The 16,452-nt window shown below is 50.8% G+C and overlaps 1 protein-coding gene across 1 annotated transcript; it reads right to left on the bottom strand.

Moving 5' to 3' along the window:
- Positions 1-1,813: 1,813 nt before the first annotated feature.
- Positions 1,814-15,120, bottom strand: UBQLN4 (ubiquilin 4; the record flags this gene model as incomplete). Its single annotated transcript, XM_014463545.1, has 10 exons — positions 1,814-3,580; positions 5,103-5,283; positions 5,469-5,584; positions 5,738-5,821; positions 6,305-6,444; positions 7,495-7,720; positions 12,221-12,379; positions 13,581-13,843; positions 14,338-14,555; positions 14,963-15,120. Coding segments are annotated over 10 exons (1,698 nt in total), but the record flags the coding sequence as incomplete, so codon positions are not given.
- Positions 15,121-16,452: the final 1,332 nt, after the last annotated feature.

The following is a 16,452-nucleotide window of genomic DNA, read 5'->3' as shown; positions in this document are numbered from 1 at the left end:
GATGTTATATTTTAAAAATTATTATAATAGTTTTGAGGTCTAGGTTGATGTTACATTCCTCGAGATTTCTGCTTGATCCTACCAAGCATCTGGATATGATAGTAATCTGGGATCATCTTATTCCTAAATTTGAGGCTTAAGAATTTCTGGACCACCCAGAATGGTGGGAGGCTAGGCTGCTGAGTATGAGGAATGGCTTACTTCTGAGCCACCTCTAGAGGGTCCTAGGTCAAATGCTGGATCTTTACCAGCATCCCTATCTTTAGCTCTCCCCAGATTCTAACTTTTTGTCTCCCTATCCTTCAAGGTCCTCAAATCCTCTCAGGAACTTTTTTCCAAGTGGCAAAAACTCCCAGGACAAAGGTAGTCTTTAGGCCATTTTTCCTCTCTCGATTCCCAGCCAATCTTATTGGCCCTTTGATGCTTTTTAGATTTTTTAAACATATATTGCATCCAACTGTAAAAATTTCTAGTGAGGCCCTGGCCAGGTAACTCAGTTGGTTAGAGCATCCTCCTGATACACCAAGGTTGCAAGTTCAACCTTGCAACCAATGAATGCATAACTAAGTGGAACAACAAATTAATGTTTCTCTCTCGCTCGCTCTCTAAAATCAATAAAAAAATTTAAAAATTTTCTAGTGAGAATGTTGGTCTAAAATATCCAGACTGCCCTAACTGGTTTGGCTCAGTGGATAGAGGGCTGGCCTGCGGACTGAAGGGTCCCAGGTTCGATTCCGGTCAAGGGCATGTACCTTGGTTGCAGGCACATCCCCAGTAGCGGGTGTGCAGGAGGCAGCTGATCGATGTTTCTCTCTCATTGATGTTTCTAACTATCCCTCTCTCTCTCCCTTCCTCTCTGTAAAAAAATCAATAAAATATATTTTAAAAAGTAAATAAATTAAATAAAATATCCAGACTACCATAATCAGAAGTGGAACCTCCCACCATGATTTATTCATGTATCACAGAACTCCAGGCCATAACCTCACTATACATGATAAAAGTTCACACATTAGTCTCAGAGATCAAGACTAAGAACTACTAAACTCCACCTGCATAAGATCTAGATGCAAGGGTTTTTTTGGCGGCTGTGTGTTTTTTTTACCTATTTACCTGAGGTAAGGAGAGAGCGGTCTTGCCAAAAGATCAGACAGAAATTACATTCCTGGGTAGGGGAGGCCAGGGGATTGTCAAGGGCGGGGGAAAAAAAAAGGACACATATGTAATACCCTTTGTAATACTTTAAGCAATAAAAAAATTAAAAAAAAAAAAAGAAGTTACATTCCTCGCTCTGGCTGGTTTGGCTCAATGGATAGAGCATCGGCCTGCAGACTGAAGGATCCCAAGTTCGATTCCGGTCAAGGGCACATACCTGGGTTGTGGGCTCGGGAGTGTGCAGGAGGCGGCTGATCGATGTTTCTCTCTCATCGATGTTTCTAACTCTCTATCTCTATCCCTTCCTCTCTGTAGAAACCAATAAAAATATATATTTTTAAAAAAGTATACATTCCTCTCCCAGATTGACCAGTGTGGGTGGGGGTGGGGGGTAGGATGAGGAATCTGGTATTTTATGGTCTGGGGATGGGGAATGGAAGAATGCAACCTTTCTCATTCCTAAACCATGGGTTATAGATATCCCATGACCAGTTATCCCTTAACTTTCAGTGTTTCTTAACATCTGTGGTAAGTGAACCGAACTTCAAATTCCTCTAGATCCACTTTATAAAAACCCTCTAAGACCAAGAAGCTGTCTTCAGCTAGCCTCCCCCCTCTCCCCCCCGCCCCCCCCCCCCAAACAAACACCAAGACACACTCACAACAAAGACCACGTCATTTATTTACAAAGGCCAGTGTGGGAGCTGAGGGAAGGATGGAGAGGAGCCACGCAGACATCCTCTCTGGAGTGCTTGGGGCCCTTTCCCACTGGGAGAAAATCCTGTTCCTCATGCCTCCATATTCTCAGCCATGGGCCCGCCAAGCAGCTGGGCTGAGTAGCAGAGAGAGGAGGTGATATGAGCCTCCCCTGTGCTCCAGTATAGTCACGTCCAACTCCAGATCACAGGCAGCATTGCCAGCCTCTCCTTTCCTGTCTCAAATAGAACTTTCTGGCCTGGAGGGAAACAGTGAAGAACTCAAAGGGCAAGGGCCAGGGGCTCTAGATGGAAAGACCCTTCTACCATCCCCTGAAGCAATCAGGAGAGGGGTGTAAGGGTGTTGGTCACAGTTCCGGTAGAAGGAGTATCCACACTACCCCTGGGTTACCCAGCATCCAGAGGCCCAAGGGACCTAGCTCCCTGGGCTGTACATATTCCTGCCCTAGACTAGCCCTTTTGCCTATTTCTCTGGAGGGGGGAGCTCTGAACCAGAAATCAGCAAAGAATCCACTTCTACTCAACCCATATGCACCCCACCACCACACACCCACTGCCGAGCCAGACCCCAACCCACTTCATGTCTTTTAAAGGGGGCTCAAATCACTGGTACCTGGGGACACAGACAGGTCCTGGGTTCATGGAAATGTGTGTGTGTGTACATAAGCACGTGTGTTTGAGGAAATGGAGCTAATATGGCCCCTCGTGAGCCATCTCCCTTAGCTTCATTGAGCCCCTTTCAACTCAGGCTACATTCGCATCTCTACGTCTCCTCTGCCACGCCTGAACCAGGGCTCTCCTGCCTAATAGAGCAATTAGTGCTTCCACTTCCTAACTGTCAATTCAACTTCCAAGCCTTTTCCTCGGGCTGTTTTGCCCATTCCCTTCCTCCAGAAATCTCAGGCCCTTCTCCTGGGCACCAGTCTCTGTTGGGCTGGTCCAGGGCTGGTTAATTCCTTGTTCAGACACAGTCCTATCTCCTCCTTCAGACAGGAAGAACAGGCATCTTCCTCGCCCTGGAGGTCCCAACAGACCCCATTAAAAAGCACTTCAGGGGCGAGGAGGAAAATCTCGGCCTGCTTCACCTGCCCCTCCTTCCGAGGATGGAGTTCCAGCCCTGGTTAGGCTGGAGGTGAGAGGGGATGGGGAAAGAAAGAAGAGAGTTACCAAAAGTAAACATGAGACCAGCAAAACCCTAGTGGTGCAGGTGAAAGACCATGTTCCAATAACCAGAGAGTCGGTTCCTCCTTCAACTCTGTGCTGCCACGGAGAAGTGTGAAGATTGCAAAGGCGGTTGTGGGCCCATCAACAAAACTGTGAAGACCGTTAAATAGTTCTGCTCAAGCAGGAGCAGGAGAGAAGATTCCGGAAGAAGTAGAAATAGAACCAAAATTCTCAGGCAGAGCTACAGGGTTGGGGTCCACGCCTCTAAAGCCACCCTGTGTCTGAAGAGGACAGGAAGCAGACAGAGGGATGACAAGCGGCAGAGGGAAGGAGCCGACAGGAACCAGAGGTGGCATCCAGGGAAGGGAGAAGCAGGAGGCACGGCCACAGGCTTAGGAGAGCTGAGAGCCCAGCAGTCTCTCAATGGCCGCATTGATGTCCCCTCCTGTGGCAATCAGGGCCTGCAGGTTAGCCTCCCGGTTGATGAAGCCCATGGCGTTGAGCTGATCTAGCTGCTGCTGGAATCTCACTTCTGGCGTCTGCACCTACAGGGGACAGGCCTTGTGAAGCGGACACAGGACCAACTTCAGAAGCTGGGGGTTTATAACGAAGAGAAGACAACCTGTAGGTCTTCTCGAACATCCTCAGAGTCAATCAATGGAGCAGGGTGGTGAGCTGCAAACAACTGTGTGATAATGAGGTGGAGGTGTCTTTCTTAAAATTTCAAAGTAACAGACAGGCTTCGGCCAGCTTATATGCCTAACCACTTCCCATCAACAGTCTGGAGATGTTAACAGGTACTCCAAACGCCAAATGCGCGGTGGTGGATAAGATGTGTACTAAACACCACCTCTAAACCCCTCCTAGCCATCCTCACACATACAGTCAGAGTAAAGGCCTGAGAATGGCTCCAGGAAAGAAAGAATCTGTTTAATTTTAACCAATCCACAAACATAGCTATTTACAAAAGAGGAGGTTTTTCCTATGTGACACTCCTATAAATATCTCCTGGAAGTGTTTTCCCAAAGGATGTTTATGAAGCACTAGCCTAGACCATGAACAGAAGACTCAGAGCTGGACGGAGCCCAGCAATCACAGGCCACCTGGCTGCTGCACAAGAGCCCCGTCCAGCGCTCCATGCCACCCACAGGATTTAAGTGGGGCTCAACCTTGGCGATCACTGGTTCAGCTTTTGCAGAGCTGGGCATACCTACATTTCTACTGACAGGCTTTCCCCAGATGAGTTACAAAGGCCGGAGAAAGGTTCGAGGTTTTCCCGAGGTCATCCTCACGCCCTCAAACCCCTAGCCTTCACTTAGTACCCCAGGGCTTTCGTTACCTCACCTCCCAGAATCCTCTTCTCAGGTCTCAGAGATGGAGGCTGCTTTAATTATCAAAAGAATCCCATGACCCTAGCCGGTGTGGCTCAGTGGATAGAGTGTCAGCCTGAGGACTGAAAGGTCCCGGTTTCGATTCCGGTCAAGGGCACATGCCCAGTAGGAGATATGCAGGAGGCAGCCGATCAATGATTCTCTCTCATCATTGAAGTTTCTATCTCTCTCTCCCTTCCTCTCTGAAATCAATAAAAATATTTTAAAAGAAAAAAAAAGAATCCCATGATATGAGTGGAAGTGGTAAAACACAGTAGTTACGGTGTAAATCCTGGAGCCAGCATGCCTCGGTTTGAGTCTTGGCTCCGTTACTTACTGGCTTTAGACTGAGCAAGCCCCCTCATCTCTCTGGGCTTCAGTTTTCTCCTTTTGTAACACAGGAACTATAATAATAGCTCCCTCACAAGGCTGTTGTGAGAAATAAATTAAATGAGGCACTGAGAACAGTACCGAGCACATGGTAAGTGCTATTACTGTTCTCATCTCCATTTCACAGCTGTGGAAACTGAACTGAGGGAAGATCAGTAACTTGCCCAAGGCTAGAAAGTGGCAGACTAGGGTGTAAAGCCAGGGCTGGCTGCCTCCAAAGCCTGCTCTGCTCTCTCCATCCTACTGCGACCCTGACACCACCAGGATGGAGTGGCAGTTCCAGCACCCGCCCCGCTGCCCCGTGTACCTGTGAGTTTCCACTTCCTGCCAAAAGCTGGATCATCTGCTGCATGAGCTGCTGCTGAGCACTGGAAGCCCCCGTGGGAGAAGTGGCTGGTGGGGCTGGTGAGGAGGTGGGGGCCTCGGGTGCAGGCCCGGCGCTGCTTGCTGAGGGTGCGAGGGTCCGGGACATCCCAAAGGAGCCAAGACTGCAGACAGGAGAGACCAAAAGGTGGGAGATGGCCTCTGAGGAAGGGATGGGAACATGAGATCCGGAAGGAAAGCAATTGGAGGAAACAGGAAAACAGACACAATGGCTGCTCGGACTGGCAGAGGAAGGGGGTGAGGGGAGAAGTCGCCAGAACCTTGCTGCCCACCTGCCTCCTACCCTCACCTGGGTATCAGCCCGGGGGCCTCAGTCTGCAAGGTCTGCAATCCCTGCTGGATCTGCAGCAGCGCCTGCATGGCGCGGGGATTGGTAAGGATGGAGAGTGACTCTGGGTTCTGCATCTGGTGGGAAATGAGCAGAGAAAGGCAATGGGAGGTGGCAGGAGACAGGAAGCAGCCTAAACCCTGAGTCCAGGGCCGAGCTCTGCCCCGTCCCTGCAGTTCCACCCCTTGGGCTTCAGGGTCCACCCCCTGCCCTCTAGGCTCCTCACTGACCTGCTGCAGGAAGACGGGGAGCTGCAGGCGGAGCTGCTCCTGAAGCTGGGGGTTCCCCGCGAAGAGCGGCACGTTCACCATCATCTGCCAGGGTCAAGGTAGTAGGGGGAGGCCTGGGCCTACCCACCCTCAGAATCCCCCACAGCCTCAGTCTCCCTCGGCACCCCTACCACTGCAGGAAATCTGGCCAGCTTTTCCAAGGATCTCAAAGTATCCTGAAGGCCTAAGTGGGACAGCGAGAGGAAATAGAACTATACTCCGGGCAGTGATGACATCAGGAGCCAGGCTGCTCAGCCCTGGGTCTGATAATGACCGAGGACACAGTGCCTACGATGTGCCATGCCAAGTTCAAAGCACTTTATATGCATCAACTCATTTAATCCTCACAAACCTATGAGGAACTACTGTTACCAGTTTACAGCTGAGGAAACTGGGAGGTTAAGTCACTTGCTTAACTTACACAGCAAGGAAGTGCTGATGCTTGAGATACAAACCCAGGCAGTCTGGCTCCCGAGTGTTTTGACCACAAGTAACTGCCCCCGTGCACTCCCCCGGACAGTTCCATACCTGAGCGGCAAAGTCCGGGTTCTGGGCAAGCGTCTGCATCATGCTGCGCATGTAGGGGGCGGAGATCACGTTCTGCATCAGCTGGGGGTTCTCGGAGATCTGCTGGAGCAGGGCCTGCATTTCCGGGCTGTTGAACATCCCTAAGGCAAGGAGGAAAAACAAACCACACAGGAGAGAGGGCGTCCAGATGGAAACCGATGCCACATCAACCTACCTTCCTTCAGACACTGAGTGGCTACAGAACTCAGAAAGGCAGTGGGACAATGGGCGCCCAGGTCCTGGGCGTGGTCCGGGCTCTGCTGACTCCTGCTGGGGCCCGGCCCCTTTCCCATCCACTCTGCTCAGGACAAGACAAGCCAGTTGGAAACTGGGTCTGATTCATGCCCTGTTCCTCTCACAAGCTCACAGAATGTCAGAGTTGGAAAGGATTTGACTAAAGATCACGTAGATCAATGGTTTCCAAACTTGTCTTAGCAGCAGAGACTCTTTCCTCAAACCAAATCTCATGCAGAAACCCAGCACGGTCGGGGCTGGAGCAGGAGGCCTGGAGCCTCTCCCCTTTGGTCCTTTCCCATCCTGAAGGTGGCCCAGACCCCCCAGAATTCAGGAGCGGACTTTTAAAACCATGAGTCAGGTTCAAGTCCCTTATTTTATAAATAAGGGAACTGAAGCACATAGAGGGGAAGGGACTTTCCCAATAAAGATATCCCCCAGGGAACAGAGAAATCAGGGCATCTACCAAAGACATCCTCTGGGTCGTAAGTACAGCCAGAGTCCAGATAAGTGGGGCACCCCCAGGGTCGTGCAGTCACAACCTGCACATGGTAGCTCTGTAAACATACACCCCCACCCGCCCCCGCATCTGCCTGTCCCCAGGTCCGCCCTGGTTCCTCTCCACACCCTCATCCCCAGTCTGACCCATTTACGCTGGACAGTACCACTTGTGCTGAAACAGCTTAGAAGGTGGGGCTGGTTTATTGGTGAGCCATTACTTAGGTCACTCCCAATGGTATCAGGGCCTGGTTGGAACCAACCCTCACTCTCTGAGGGGTGGAGCCACTGTTTTCCTCTGTGGCTTCCATAGTCTCACCTCTGTCTTCAATATTCTGAAACAGTATGAACCCCATTCAGTCCTGGGCCAGAGGAACTGCCCTGGAGACCCACTATGCTCCTTCCACCCTAGGACATACCTGACCCCAGGCTAGCCGCATTGATCCCAAAGGGGTTCGAGACTGTCGGGTGCACCTGGCTGGTCCCCGATCCTCCGGTGCCCTCCCCACCGGACCCGGGGGCCTGGGAGGTGGGGGGCGAGGGGCTCCAGGGGTTAGGGAGGGGCTCTCGATTCTCAGTCCGCAGAGGCTGGGAAGATGAGCTGTCGGAGTTCCCGGCCAGGGAAGAGAAGGGATTGTTGCCAAACTGGGAGGAGGGAAAGGGTTCGGGTTAAGGACTGAAACAAAGCAGGGACAAGGGCTACACCCCTTCTTTCCTCTCACCTAGTAGCCTCCCCTTCCCAGGAAAGGGAGAGAGATCTGAGACCTTAGGAATCCTCAGCTCAATTTTTAGCCCCACAATGGGCAGTGCCACCCCTATCCTGCAGGCGGAGCTGGCTGATGCTAATGACTGGATAACTGAACCCCTCAGATAACTGGAAACTTCCCGGCTCTCCTGGTGGCTCTAAATCAGGGGTCCTCAAACTACGGCCCGCGGGCCACATGCAAATACAAATATTGTATTTGCTCCCGTTTTGTTTTTTTTACTTCAAAATAAGATATGTGCAATGTGCATAGGAATTTGTTCATAGTTGTTTTTTAAAACTATAGTCTGGCCCTCCAACGGTCTGAGGGACAGTGAACTGGCCCCCTGTTTAAAAAGTTTGAGGACCCCTGCTCTAAATATTCAGTCTCTAGCCTCCTCTGTGTTCCACAGTACTTTACACACATTCCCAGTGTGCAGCGAGATCGTCTTCCTCAGCTCCTCAGGCACAGACATTGGACTCACCTTCGCACCCTGCTCCTGACACTCGTAGGTGCTCAATAAGTAAGTGCTGGCTTTCCCTTCAACGCTGATTTGCCTCCAGCTGCCCCTTTTCCGACCACCTTGGCCCAATACTAACTCCCCAGAGCCTCCTCCCTCGCTGCCTGGGTCCCCTATGTGGGTTCCGTCCCCCCAGAGCACATCTCTAGGCCTCCAATCTCCTCCCCCCACGCCCAGCCTACCTCCTCAGACCAGATGCTTCATCCCCTCAGCACCCGGCTCCCACCAAGTCACTCAGGATTATCTCAGGGTCTGGACCATCCTATGGTGCTACCTGAACCTCCGCCCTCTGTCCAAGGGGTGTGCTTGCTGGGGAAGTCCCAGCCCCATTTCCCTGGCTCAGCCTCTGTCCTGAGTTCCTAGGCTGTCCTGACCTAAGCAGGTCTCTGAGCAGCCTCAGCCCTCCCCACCGTGCGGTTTGCAGTTTCACATCCAGTCACTTTTTCTGTTTATTCAAAGTGGGTCATGGGACCACTCTGCTGCTCTGAGCGGTGGTTCTCTCACCTCACCAGATGCCTGTTCAGATAATGGGGCTTGCAGGCCAGAGTTCGTGCACCAGGTTTCAGTCTCTGTCCCTGTTTCAGATTTCCTGTTCTGGTGACTTGACTAGCACCCAACGTTGGAGCCCGGTTTTGTTCTTCCTGGTATACCCTAAGGACTAAATCTCTCTTCCTAAACCCCCTATAGTGAGAACAGCTGCCATTTATTGTAATGTTTACAATATCCCTCCAATATGTCAGTTCTCAAAGTGTGGTCCTAGGACCCCTGAAAGGTTCAAAACTATTTTTATAATTCTAATACGTAATTTGCATTTTTCACGTTCATTCTCTCATGAGTATTGAGTGGAGTTTTCCAAGGACTACATACATAACTTGTGACACTGCAGTGGACTGAATGCAGAAGCAGATCTGAGAATCCAGCTGCTTTGTAGCCAGACGTTAAAGATGTCTGTAAAAATGCAAAACAACACCCTGGCCAGATAGCACAGTTGGTTAGAGTGTCGTCCCAATATGCCAATGTTGCAGGTTCGATCCCTGGTCAGGGCACATACAGGAATCAACGACAAAAAAACGCCATGTTGTAAAAAAACAACAACAAAAAAACATAACAGGGCCACTCTTTCCTCTAAAGTTCTGATTTGGAAAATAAAGTTTTTTCAAAAAAATATGCTATTTATGTTAATGTAATGAATTTGTTGTTATTTTTAAGTGAATTAATAAACATTTAAAAATTTTCTTAGTTTTAATTTTACATACAGTGAATATCAGATCTAACCCATGAAAACAAACGCTTTTGAGGATCCTCAATAATTTTTAAGAGTATAAAGGGATCCTGAGACCAAAATGATTGAGAACCTCTGCTATAATATATTGCTTCCATTTGGAAATGAGGAAGCTAAGGCTTAGAGGGGCGAGGGCCGAGACCGGTTTGGCTCAGTGGATAGAGCGTCGGCCTGCGAACCCAGGTTTGTTGATGCCAACTGCTATGTTCCTATAGCTAAACCGGTGGCTCACACACCTCAGTGTGTGCAGGAGGCGGCTGATCGATGTTTCTCTCTCATCGATGTTTCTGACTCTCTCTCTCTCTCCCTTTCTCTCTGTAAAAAAATCAATAAAAATATATTTAAAAAAAAAAAAAAAAAAAGAGGGGCGAGGAAACTCACTTAAAATCACATCACTAGACAATGGTGAAGCAGGTATTCGAACCCAGGTTTGTTGATGCCAACTGCTATGTTCCTATAGCTAAACCGGTGGCTCACACACCTCAGTGTGCATCAGAATTAACTGGAGTGCTTATCAGCCTCTCTCAACTACTTGATTTTTTTTTTTAAACTAGGTGAATGCATTACTTGGATATACATTTTAAATTAAATACTTAAGTAACATATAAAATAAATAAATTCCTTTAAAAATTCATAGTTGATCCCTGCAAGCAGTTTCTAAAATTTGAAAGAGCAATCTCCAAAATAACCAAGATGATGTTAAGAATAAGGTGGGGATTTGCTCCGCCAGATGTCCAGGCTTAAATTAGACAATGTGGTAGCACTGCAGGGACAGACAGACAGACCAGTGGGACTGAGCAGAGCCAGAAAGACATACACTCATTTGTGGAGACTTGGTGTAGGACAGAGGCAGCAGGAACGAGGAATCTGCTGGATATCATGGGCCACTCCGGACATGGTGCTTTTTCCTTTCCACAAGGAAAAAATAGCGTGATATCCTCCCTCCCAAAGAGCACTGGTTGTGGGAGGGTGTTCAGTTTGTGGAGATCCATCAAGCTGTACACTTACGTGCACCTTTCTGACACTGATTATCCTTCAATAAAACTTTTAAAAAATGTTTAAAAAGCACCCTAGCTGGTTTGGCTCAATGGATAGAGTGTCAGCCTGCGGAGTGATGGGTCCCGAGTTCGATTCCGGTCAAGGGCACATGCCTGGGTTGTGGGCTTGATCCCCAGTAGGGGGCATGCAGGAGGCAACCAATCAATGATTCTCTCTCATCACTGATGTTTCTATCTCTCTCTCCCTCTCCCTTCCTCTCTGAAATCAATAAAAATATGTTTTAAAAAATGTTTAAAAAGCAAGTTAAAAAGTATATGAACAGCATGATGCCACTTCTAGAAGGTTGAAAAATATGCAAAACAAAACTATAGATTACTTATGAATATATATATAGGTAATCAAAGAATCAAAATGACAAACACCAACCTCAGGGTGGTAGTTAGCTCTAGAGAAGGAAAGGAAACCATAGAGAAGGCTGCTATTCTATCTGTAATGTCTTATTTGCAAATATTAAATACGTACAGGAAAATATTCAAAATATTAACAACATTCATTAACTTGGGGTAAGAAAGAAGTGGTCGGAGAAGAAAATAGGATCCCTTTTGCATAACTTATTGAGCTTGTATTCCTTTCCATGCTTTTTAAATGCCCTTTTGTTTACTTTGTGTACCTTTTGAATTTTGAAAAATGTAAATGTGTAATGTATTTGATGTAAATAAAACTTAAAAAAAAAAAAGAAGAACCAAAAGAGGCACTGAAACTATATATGGCAACATCTTAGGGCAACATGGATACGACAGAATGCTCTATTTTTATCTATATTTGTTGTACATTTGGAAAGAATTCATAAAGCATTTTTAAAGTGCATATTCCCAGTCTGGCCAGTGTGGCTCAGTGGTTGAGCGTCAATCTATGAACCAGGTCACAGTTGGATTCTGGGAGGGCATGTGCCCAGGTTGTGGGTTGTGGGCTCAATCCCCAGTAGAGGGCGTGCAGGAGGCAGTAGATCAATGATTCTCTTCATTGATGGTTCTACCTTTCTCTCCCTCTCCCTTCCTCTCTAAAATCAATTAAAAAAATTTTTTTTTAAGTTTAAAAGTGCATAGTCCCAGAGGCTGATTCCAGAGATTGAGTCATTTAGTAGCTCAAAGGTGGGGACCCGGAATCTCCCCATTAACAAGTTCCTCAGGTGATTCTACCACAGGTGATCTAGGGACCACACTTGAGACAGTTAAAAACTATATGAACAGCATGACACCACTTCTAGAAGGTTGTATCCCTTCTGTTTGACCCCAGGCCTGACCCACAACTTTTGAGCCCCTGGTGCCAGAAGTTTTTCAGAACATCAAATCCCTGGGCTCTATGCCTCACCCACTTCCCTGGGAAACTCTGCTACATTCTGCCCTAGTGCCTCAGTCCCATGCCAAGGTGGACCATCCCTGACTATGCATTATGGGAACCATTTCCAAGCCAAGGCCCACCCTCAGGGGTGGAGGGTGGGACTAGAAAGAGGAGCAGACAGCACCCCAGGCTCTCCTGGGTCTGGAGGTCGGGAATCTCTGGCCAGACAACCCACCTGACGCCCCAGCCCCTGGCCCCACCTGTTCCCGGGCAGCACTGAACATGGGCTCCTGGATGTCAGTGTACATGCGGCGGAGGGCGTTATACCCTCCAGGGATGCTCTCCAGGTTGCTGAGGGCCCGGTCCTGGTTCCGCATCATCTCCTGCATCATGGCTGGATTTCGAGCAAGCTCCATCGTCTGGTGGGGAAGGTAGAGAGAGAATGGGCCCTAGAACCAGGGAGCCCAAGCCTGCCAAGGGTGGGCCTGAGGAGGAGGCCTGCATCAGGACCAGGGTCCAGGGTCCAGGGTCTGCCTACTGCGGTGGAGAACGGGGTTGACGAGACTTCCTTCCTTCCTGTCATTTTGGTTCCAACCATCTTCCCTGTGGGCATTCTAGTTGGCTCTTTCCTGTGAGACACAATGATCACAGAAGCGATCACAGCAGCAGCTTCCCGCCTTCAGGTTCAGGGGGCCCACAGGGGTGTCAGGGGTCAGGGAGCACGAGGATATTGAGTAAGAAACTAACATCTCTTGAGCACCTACTACATACAGGCGTTGGACTAATTTACAGAATTCAAGTCATTTAATCCCCACAATAATGGTCCCAAGTAGGTATCTCTGTCCCTATTTTGCAGAAGAAAAAAGAGGCTGAGACTCACTGCCTGGGGACACACAGCCAGTTAGTGGTGGAGCCAGCTGTCAAGGCCAGGTTAGTCTGTCTGGCCAACACCAGCTCTGCCTCCTGGTAAATGGTATGTTGAGGAGGGAAAGGATTCAAGCTGGGGCCATGCTACCAACACCCTTTAACTCCCATCCCCAGATCTTTGGCCCTGGCCATTCTCAAAGCTCCCCAAATACCTTACTATCTTTTACTCCCAGGCCTTTGCACTTGCTGTCCATTGGTCCTTCTTCTGGGTCATGCTTCCTCGCTTGGACCTCAGCTTGGGTGACATTTCCTCTAGGAGGCCTCCTTGGAGCCCGAGTATAGAGTCAAGGCCTACGCTGTGCCCCTGGGGGACCCTGTGACTATCTGTATGATATTACTGATCACTCTGTATTATCATTGTCTGCTCACTTGTCCCATTTTTCTTTAAGACCAGTAGTTCCTGAAAAGCTAGGCCTGTGTCTTTTTATCACTGGACCCCGAGTGTACAAAACATGGCTGCTGAATAAATGAATGAACAAATCAAGGTAGGACAAGGTGGGGAAAGAAAGGCTGGGCAGGCACACCCCCAGCCCTTGACCGGAATCGAACCTGGGACCTTTCAGTCCGCAGGCCGACGCTCTATCCACTGAGCCAAACCGGTTTCGGCTATTATTTCCATTTTAAAGATGAGAGGAAAGAGGGTCAGAGTGGATAGGAAACTGGCCAGCGCAGAACGGACTCTCTCACACCCACCTGCCTCATGAGCTCAGGGTTGTTGAGCATGTGGCTGATCTCAGGGTTCCGCTCCATCAGCTGCTGCATCTGGGGGTTGGCCATGATCATGTGGCGCATCAGGTCAGGGTTAGACATCATGTCCTGGACCAGGGGGTTCTCCATGATCTGCGACAGCATCTCAGGATTGGACATCAGTTGCCTCTGCATCTGCTGCTGCAGCTCCATGAAGTTGGCGGAGCCCAGACCCAGGCTGCCCAGGCCGAGGATGCCCCCAAAGCCAGCTGCGGGGAGGAGGCAGAGTCACAGTCGGCTGCAGGAGCCCTTCCTCCACCTGGTCAGAGCCTCTGAGTTCAGGTCTCCAGGGTGGGCCCCCTCTGCTTTGCGCAGCTCCCTTTCCCAGGCATTCCCACAGCCCCGGCCCTGAACCTGCTGGCAGAGAGGTCAGCCTGCTAGACTGAGCCCTCTTGGTGGCAGAGGCTGGGAGCTGAGCATAGTCCTGAGCACAGAGAAGGCACCCCCTGATGGCCTGTTGAATGAGTAAATCAATATTCCCCAGCTGGCTATTGTTGGACCCGCTTTTGTCCCTACCTATAATGTCTTCACCCCCAGTTCCCCATATCCCAGCCCCATTTCCCCCCACTCTAACCTTTGCCCATGCTCCCCTTAACTGGAAAGTCCTATGTCCAGGGTCCTCTATCCCCATCAGATCATGAGTGGGGACCATGTTTCTCCCTTCTCTCGGCTCTCCCCCAACCCCCAGTGCCTAAGGGCTTACAGAGTATGGATGTGGTAGCATTGGGGGGGCCCTCCCCAGCCCCTGGGGAGGGACCCCCCCCACTGCTCCTCCGGCTTCCACTGCCAGCATCCGACGCGGCACTGCCAGAGGTGGAGGGCTGGGCAGGGGTGGCAGGTGACGCAGGCGTGGTGGAGGGCGCAGAGGCAGGCTCTGGAGTAGAGGGGGAAGAAGCAGTGGCAGCAGCTGGATCTTGAGCCCTGAGGACAGAGGAAGAAAATCTTAGTTTACGTGAACACAAGAAGAGGGAAGACAACCGCCTCGGTGTTTGGTGTGCAGCTACTGCCCCAACCCAGGCTGCATCCTAAGCAACACTGAAGCTGGGGTGGGGTGATGCTAGGGGGTAGTCAGTCAGTCAGATACGGAAGGAGGAGCTAGGATCATCTGTCTCCAGGGCATTCTGGGAGATGTAAGTCAGGATCCAGGATCCGTTCCCCTGCAGGGGAGCCCATAAGCCTGCCTGGGAGCCCATAACCCATTCAAGAGCCACTTTCTTGGTCTTGGTCTAGGTCCTCTAGGCACAGACCCTCCAGGCATAGGTGGGTGAGAAAGTATCAGGGAAAAGTGGTCCAGTCAGCAGCTGGACCTGCTCCTCTCCTGAACTTACTTCTGCGGGGTCTTGATGACCAGATGGACGGTAAGCCCATCCTTGATTCCATGCTGGTTCAGGGTGTCCCCATCCTTGAGGATCTTGCCTGCGAAGATCAGGACCAGCTGATCCTGCTGAGCCTTAAACCTCCGCGAGATTTCCTCTTTGAACTGTGATCAAGAGGCAGAGATCACTGCAAAGGTTGCCGGGACTCCATCCACCAGGGACTCTTCAAGTGCCTCAGCACACTTTGGCTCCCACGGCCAGCGGCGGGAAGTCCCGTCTGCGATCATGACTCCCTCCCTCCAGCTGCAATAAGCAGCTCCTTCCTTCTTAACCAAGGAGATGGGCCAGAGAGAGGCTCCTCTCTCCACTCTCCCACCCCAGGACGCCCTCGCTGCTACCTGCCCCTCCCTCCTCAGTCCCTCGGCCCAGTTCCCTGGGAGGGAACTCCCGGTCTCAGCTCCTTCAACAGCCTTGACCGCAGGCCCTGTGTCCCTCAGCCCTCTCTTCTCATGACCCCAAGTTTCTATCCCCTCTTTCTTCCCAGCATGCTTGTAACAACTACACACATAGATCCCAGCTCTTTGTAATGGGACCTAACTATTCATGAGTTAAGAGCAAGTCCTAGGAGATACACATTGACTATTATTTCCATTTTAAAGATGAGAGGAAAGAGGGTCAGAGTGGATAGGAAACTGGCCAGTGCAGAACGGACTCAGGTCTTCACACCAAAGCCCAGGCTCTTAACCAGAACACTGCCTCTCGACTGGAGCTGATTTCAAATCCAGCGTTGCAGGGGGAAATATTTAAATTCTGGAATGTAGTCATTTTATAAGGCTGGGCAGGGGGTGGGGGGGCAGTGATAATACTAAAGGCTGATACTAAAGGCTGGCTTGGGAAGTGAAGACTCGCACCCAGATCATACACTGTGCACTTGCTAAGCAGCTTCCAAACCCTCCTTCCACCCGCAGGCCTATGCTAACCCCGCCCACGTGAGATTCTGGAGCGGCCACGGGGAGGTGGCGGACACGGGCTTATTCCCTATTCAGCACGACTATACCGCACACCCACTGCCATCGTGTGAATCCCGGGGGCGCTGAGACCCGGGCATGACCGCCAGGATTTGAAACAGCGAGAAGGACCGGGGCGGAGGGGAATCCCACCCCCGCCTCCCGGCGCGGAGCACGCGGAGGGTTCCCGTGGGCGCACAGGGGCGCCCCCCGCCGGCGCTCGGGGCTCAGCACTCTGCCCGGCCCCCACGCAGCCTAGACGCCTGGAACCCCGACCAGGCGCCAGGGCGCACGCTCCCCCGAAAGGCTTCCCCCTTCCTTCCCTGCGCCAGGTGCCCGCACTCCGCTCTCCACCACGCCCCCAGCCCAGGCCGCCGGCAAGCCCCGGCCTCCTCGCCCCAGCGCGCGCGGCGTTCCCCAGATCGCCTTCGTGGAATGCCCCTTGCACGCCCGACTGGTCCCGAGGGGCACAGGGGGCCCCGTCCCTCCCTCTTC

This window comes from Myotis lucifugus, unplaced genomic scaffold (genome assembly GCF_000147115.1).
Source record: "Myotis lucifugus unplaced genomic scaffold, Myoluc2.0 scaffold_211, whole genome shotgun sequence".
Taxonomy (NCBI): domain Eukaryota; kingdom Metazoa; phylum Chordata; class Mammalia; order Chiroptera; family Vespertilionidae; genus Myotis; species Myotis lucifugus.
The sequence above is the reverse complement of the archived record's forward strand: the minus strand, read 5'-3'. Positions and strand labels throughout refer to the sequence as shown.